The sequence below is a fragment of the Triticum urartu genome, chromosome 3 (genome assembly GCF_003073215.2).
Source record: "Triticum urartu cultivar G1812 chromosome 3, Tu2.1, whole genome shotgun sequence".
Classification (NCBI taxonomy): Eukaryota; Viridiplantae; Streptophyta; class Magnoliopsida; order Poales; family Poaceae; genus Triticum; species Triticum urartu.
Genome location: NC_053024.1, coordinates 579288456 through 579295142, shown reverse-complemented (window position 1 = coordinate 579295142; position 6687 = coordinate 579288456). Strand labels below are relative to the sequence as shown.

At 43.8% G+C, this 6687-nt stretch overlaps 1 protein-coding gene across 2 annotated transcripts; it reads right to left on the bottom strand.

The window, feature by feature from the left end:
* Window positions 1–2556: 2556 nt before the first annotated feature.
* On the bottom strand, window positions 2557–5636 carry LOC125545131 (ADP-ribosylation factor 2). Of its 2 annotated transcripts, XM_048709007.1 has the most exons (7): window positions 5465–5635; window positions 4867–5022; window positions 4496–4566; window positions 4185–4304; window positions 3801–3919; window positions 3222–3303; window positions 2557–2854 (listed from the first exon to the last, which is right to left on the bottom strand). In XM_048709007.1, the coding sequence occupies exons 2-7, from the start codon at window positions 5012–5014 to the stop codon at window positions 2849–2851; spliced, it is 546 nt and encodes a 181-aa protein (XP_048564964.1). In that variant the 5' UTR covers window positions 5015–5022; window positions 5465–5635; the 3' UTR covers window positions 2557–2848. The 2 variants fall into 2 exon arrangements, with proteins under 2 accessions (XP_048564964.1, XP_048564963.1); XM_048709006.1 differs by lacking the exon at window positions 2557–2854 and having other exon boundaries at window positions 3213–3303; window positions 5465–5636.
* Between the last annotated feature and the right edge of the window lie 1051 nt (window positions 5637–6687).

The window sequence follows — 6687 nt, the reverse complement described above, 5'->3', positions numbered from 1 at the left end:
TCATGGTTAGGAAACATAACCATCTTTGATTAACGAGCTAGTCAAGTAGAGGCATACTAGTGACACTTTGTTTGTCTATGTATTCACACATGTATTATGTTTTCGGTTAATACAATTCTAGCATGAATAATAAACCTTTTATCATGATTATAAGGAAATAAATAATAACTTTATTATTGCCTCTAGGGCATATTTCCTTCAGTCATCATATTTGTGTTTGTAGTGACGGGAACATCTCATCTCACTGAAATAAATTCAGAAAAATGGAAGCACCTGTGTCAAGTCTAGGACTTGAACCCTGATCTGGTTCCATCACAAAGAATCTAAAGATCTGAGCTATGCTTGGTTCATAGTTTCCTTAGTTTTCGAGTTCTCCGTATGTACTTACTAATGAATTTCGTATGGCTCATTTTTCATCCACCCTTCTTTACCTACATTCTTCTTCCCCTTCATTTTTTGATTTTTTTTCTTCTAGCCGGTTTTTTTCTCAAAACCGCCTCAAGTACCCCCTCCCCTCCGGTTGTGCCCTCATATTATCTTACCAAGTAAAATCATGTTTTTGGTAAAATAAATGAATAAATGCTTAAATTAATTCTGGCGGATGTGCCATATTCACAACCCAAAATCATTTTGGAGCACGCTCCACAATGTTTTGGAAGTTATCAAGGTGACGCGCATTAACTCAGAGTCATCATAATTCAAACTTCATATTATTTTTGGATCCATATGTTGACGTATATGTTCATTCTTCACGCAAAGCAATTGCACATTGGTTGAACATCACATTGAAATCAAAATTGACCTAGAACGACTAAAAACACGATGATTTTATTTCACCGGCTTCCTGTGTTTGAAAGTGATCTCGCATCTGGGGGCCGATTTGGCTTCCTCCACTTGCATTTTGACGCGGTTGAGGTATCGGTAGGCTTCTTGGACGCATACGAAGGCCAACCTTGTAACCCTCCATGATCACGACTTCTGGTACTACAATGGCAGCTTCCGTCGTGTGGCGGCGGGGAGGCGCTCGACCCCCCACGGTTGATTCGGTGTCTTGAAGCGCATCGTCTTGGGCCCACTCAAAGTAATGCCAGTCCCTCTCCCAAAAAGGGTCCACGAGAAGGGTCGAAACATTGACATGACTCAAATGGCTCAACACGAAGGAAGATAGTGGGTGGGGAAGAGGAAGATGGTCGATTGTGGTTGTGCGACAGCGAGGAGAGTGTTGGTTTATATAGCCATGGTCTGACGAGAAAAGGGCCCGAGAAAGGGTGCGCTTTGACAAAAACAAGGCAGAAAAGGGCATGCAGAGGCGAAAAATGTGCGCAAACAAGTGGAACACACAATGACGATATTTAAGGAAGCTTTCCCGATGAAAACCGTGCATGCGGGAGTCATACAGACGGACGACTATGCCATAGGCAGGAGAAGGGAAAAAAGGGGCGATAAACGATTGAAGTTTTCCTCTCATACAGACAGATGGGTATGCAGGGCGCTACATATCAACGCCCCCAGCCTCCAAATATGGAGGCCAGGGGGGAATCAACTAGGCAGGCTTTAATAGGCTTGAGCCTGCCTTCCAGCAATGCAAAAAAATAATTAGTAGTTAATAGTATATGTTCCTACTAGTATTATGGCAAATTCTAACCTTCTTTGAACAAAATAATTGAGAGTTAGTAGCTTTTTTTCAGCCGTTAACTTTGAGCCTGCCCTTAATTTTCCTCCAAGATTCGTCACTGATGGAGGCTGTGACTCACTACTGAAGCACGCTCTAAAAATTATGTAGCAGAGGGCAACATGGCGATTGTGTTAGAGCCATTTTTGGACCACTAAGTTCGTATGATGGGGCGACACATATCTGCTAGAGTTGCTCTTATACTTATCAAATAAAACATTTTCTACACAATCACATTATCAACAAAATATCATGTAAATCACAGACTAACTACAAAAATATTTGAGTTGCTCTTATACTCACTAAATAATATCTTTTCTACACAATCACATTATTAACAAAATAACATGTACAGAATCAACCGGTGTTAGATGGTTAGAGGGCAGTGGTAACTCAGCCCACTACAGTTCAAATTAGGTTTGACATTTCGATGTCTCATTAATGTAAATTATTCTTTCAAAGAAAGGTGACATTTCCATAACAGTTTGGCGGTAGTGACAATTCGTCATTCACAAAGCTCCCCAGCTTCAACCCGGTCTCAAGTAAGCGTTGTGTGCCCATGTGGTGGAAGTGAACTAAGTAGTGATCTAAACGCGGAGGTGGTACAAAGTGTACTTCCTGCAAAAATAAATTTAAGTATACAACTCCATGCCCACCTACGTCGTATGCGGCAATGATCAACCCATAATGGCATGTGCATGGTGGTGCACCCATCACCGAGTGCGTGAGTGGATCTCCAAAGATGTTGGTGGCGTGCGACGATGCCGACAGCCAGACCGAAAGCGCAGAACCAGATCCGAACTAGCACAACTAGTGAAAACATCGCTCACAGAAGTATGTTAGCAACAGGTACCATCCACATCACTCAACTGAACCAACCAACATTGGCAACCACAATTCAATCTTAACAAAACTCGAAAAGATAGGGGTTCAGACACACATCGTCGACACATTAAACCTTGTAAAACCACCGAACAGCAACTGATAATATCCATACAAAAAAAGACAACCTGACCTGATACTAGCTCACTTAAAGAAGGGAGCTTCTGCCTGTCACATACGCACACATACTATCTCTTGTACAGTGTATATATATCACAATATGTAAAATGGTAGCAGTGAGTTGTTGAGACATCCAGCACGTTTGTTTCTTGATGAAGCACTTGTCGAGGCGCTTCAAGCCTGTGCAAACAAATGAAGAGGATGTGCTGTTAGTCACAGGGGATCAGAGCACAAGGCGCAAGTTCTGGTGTGCGATGCTATGCTGCTTGTTAAGTACGGTATAGCATAGAACAGAGAGGAGTGCTTGTGTGAGACTGTTCAACTTCATTGTGTCATTGTGTGCCTAATCTAAGCACAGACGTACCAAACAGCATTTAGTAGTTATAATAAATAGCAGCAGAAGTGTGTCGTGGGCTAGTCTGTTTGTTTATCTCAGTCACAGCTGCTAAGGGCCATATCATTTAAGCAAGTGCAGCAGTCTTTAGAAGCATTCAGCAGAGCACAGAGAAGATATTCAATGAATAACGATCAGTTGAGCCTAATATACCTTGTTGGCAATGTTGTTGGAGAGCCAGTCAAGTCCCTCGTACAACCCTTCCCCAGACGTCGCACAAGTGCTCTGAATGTACCTGCACCAGAGGAAATAATTTATTTTAGCACCAGCACCAATAATTATTTTAGACAGGATAAGTAGTGTAGCAACAACATGGAATTAAATTAAGATCAAGACACATTCATGATCCCCAGGTACACCCTATGAACTACTATATCATTCGACCATGTGGCTTTATCTATAAAACAGGGCGATGGTCTATTTTCAGAGTTACACCCTATGTGATTTAACAGAAATAAGTATGTTTATACTAGATTTATTTTGGGGATACACTACATGTACTTTCAAATAACTCTTATTACAAATTGAAGTTCACAATTACAAATATCTGCAGCATATAGAATCTGAGAAACAGCAGAACACCAGGGAAATTTTGACCAAGATATTAGAACGTAAATAGCTTCTGAACTACTCCCTCTGTAAAGAAATATAAGAGCATTTAGATCACTACTTTAGTGTTCTAAACGCTCTTATATTTCTTTACGGAGGGATTATGTGTGTGGAGTTCCTTACCAGTGCCGCTGGCGCAGGGAGTGCAGACCAAGCTTGTCGGTGATTTCAGCAGCATTCATGGCATTAGGAAGATCTTGTTTGTTTGCAAATACAAGCAACACAGCATCACGCAGCTCATCCTATATCACAGAAAGATCTTACATTAATTATGAATTTCAATATAGAATGGAAAGAGAAGCTAAAATTTCAATTAGTGAATTCTCAATAAAGCACAGACTAAGCATATAAGAAAACGAATATTGACTTGACAGTTCAGCTATATTCACATATTTATTGATTATTGAACAAAAATTCACATTACCATAGATGGAAACTCAGACAGGATATTTGCAAATTGGGGAAACTTCAGAACAACTACAACAACACTAGTCACTAGTGCAGTACCTCATTCAGCATCCTGTGGAGCTCGTCTCTAGCCTCAACAACACGCTCCCTATCATTGCTGTCAACAACAAAAATGAGCCCTTGCGTGTTCTGGAAGTAGTGCCTCCACAGGGGCCTGATCTGTTTCAATCAGAAAACAATAAAATAGTAAGTCTAAGGCACCAGGCTGAAGTTTGTGACAACATAAGCCTAACAACATCGGTGTAAAAACAGATCTGATCTTCCGCCCAAGGGAGAGGAACAGATTCACAAAGGGGTGACATGATTTCTTAATCTGACACAATTAGCAAATCATGACTAGACTTCCTTACCTTGTCTTGGCCCCCCACATCCCAAACAGTGAAGCTGATGTTCTTGTACTCAACAGTTTCGACGTTAAATCCTGCAAATTTCCAAATTAGCCAGATTTTATTAATGAAAGTGAGACCCAGCTAGTAGTAACTGGCTATCCCTATTTTATTTACTATTAAGTTCTGGTCACCGTGAGATCGAATGATAACACCTGATTTTGCTACGGTGCCTTTTAAATTCACCTTCCTAGCAGTATATATCTACATTGCAGATTTACAGTAGCAGTGCTCTCTCGATATGATTTAAGTTTCTTTTTTGTAAATACTGTGCTATGCTCCTACATTTGAGACATGACCAGACGTGGAAGCAGAGAATGCAGAAAGCAGCTTACCGATGGTTGGGATGGTGGTGACGATCTCGCCGAGCTTGAGCTTGTAGAGGATGGTGGTCTTACCAGCGGCATCGAGACCAACCATGAGAATCCTCATCTCCTTCTTGGCGAAGAGGCGGCTGAACAGCTTGGTGAACGTGAGCCCCATCTCTCCTCCTGCACCACAACAAAGAGAACAGTTAAGTTTTATTAGACGAGACCCAGAGATCTACACAGATCCACTCCAATCCACCCGCATCTCCCCACACACACACCCCTACGCCCAAGCAAATGGAGCACAGCCCACAGAATTCAGCAGGAATGAGTGCAGCCCCTCCCAGCCAAGAGATCCGCAAAATTCTCAACCGCTCGCCTCGCCGATCTGGCGGAATCGGATCGGATTCGTGAGACGGGGAAAGCCAAAGGAAACGAACAGATTCGCCAATACTAACGTGGAAGCCCCGCGGGAGGGGAAACAGCCCAGCCCGGACCCCGTGGAGTCGACGAGCGGATTCGCGTGATCCACCGAACAAAACGCGGCGCGCATCGACGGAATCGGCAGGACCGGCCAGATCCGGGGGGTACGAGGCGGAATTAGGGGGAAGGCAGCGGCGCTCACCGGGGTGGAGACGAAGGCCACGAGGTCTCGGCGCTCCGGTGCGGCGGGCGTGCTCCTCCTGATCTCGGGGGGGACGGGCGTGGGAGTAGGAGCTTGGAACCGCACGGAGGATGGCTGTCGTGCAGTGCGGTGATGTGCAGACCGGGCGGCCCGATGGCGGGCTATATAGAAGGGCGCGAGGCCCATTCTCACGTGGCCTTTACACCGCGCCCAGTCGCACGCAGCCCGCACCGCATGGACACCTTCCTCCTCCGGTGCTTCCTACTGGCGTGCGGGCCTCGTCGGCTCCACTCAGGGTAAGGCTCGATTTTGCTCGTATACGATTCTTTTTTCCTATTTTTTTGCGGGTGATTTTTTTTCCTTTTTGTTTAAGAAAGAACAAGCAAAAGCATGTTCCATTTTCATTAAGCAGAAGAGAGAGTTTTTTTATGAAAAATATCATATCTATTATAAAGATTCACCGGAAATACAAAGCACCCCAAACATAATAAAAATTACATCTAGGTCCACGCACAACTGAACGACCATTGTCGCCGCCAGAATGAGCTGCCGCTGTCGCCGCTCCCATATCTAAGCCGGCCTGACCTTGTCGATGACATCCAGCAAGTCTTTGTGCACGTGCCCCTAAGGACCAGCGTCCGGGAGCCGCAGTTGTCGCCATTGAATCCTTGAATCGATCTGAAAAACCTGACATGAAATCTCGCCATTGCGTACGCATGACGAGAAACTCTAATCTCGCCGCTTCGAGGAGATGGCAGGAAAGAAAGAGCTGATTACAAGTTGCCGGGGTCAACAAGAACAAGCAATAGTCAAGAAAGAGGGCATAATCTTGCCCAATGACAATTTCAGTACTATGGAACAATGGTGGCTCAAAGCTAGACATGGGATCCCCAAAGAGATGCGCTGCAACTTCAACATCGTGGCCTGCTACCTCTTGAGCATTGCGTTGGTTTTTCCTTGAAGAGGAAATTGTGATGCAGCAAAGTAGCGTAAGTATTTTCCTCAGTTTTTAAGAACCAAGGTATCAATCCAGTAGGAGATCACGTTCAAGTCCCATGCACCTACACAAACAAATAAGAACCTCGCAACCAACGCGATAAAAGGATTGCCAAGCCCTTCGCGGTCACTTACGAGAGTGAGATCTGATAGATATGATAAGATAATATTTTTTTGTATTTTTATGATAAAGATGCAAAGTAAAATAAATGGCAAATGAAATAACT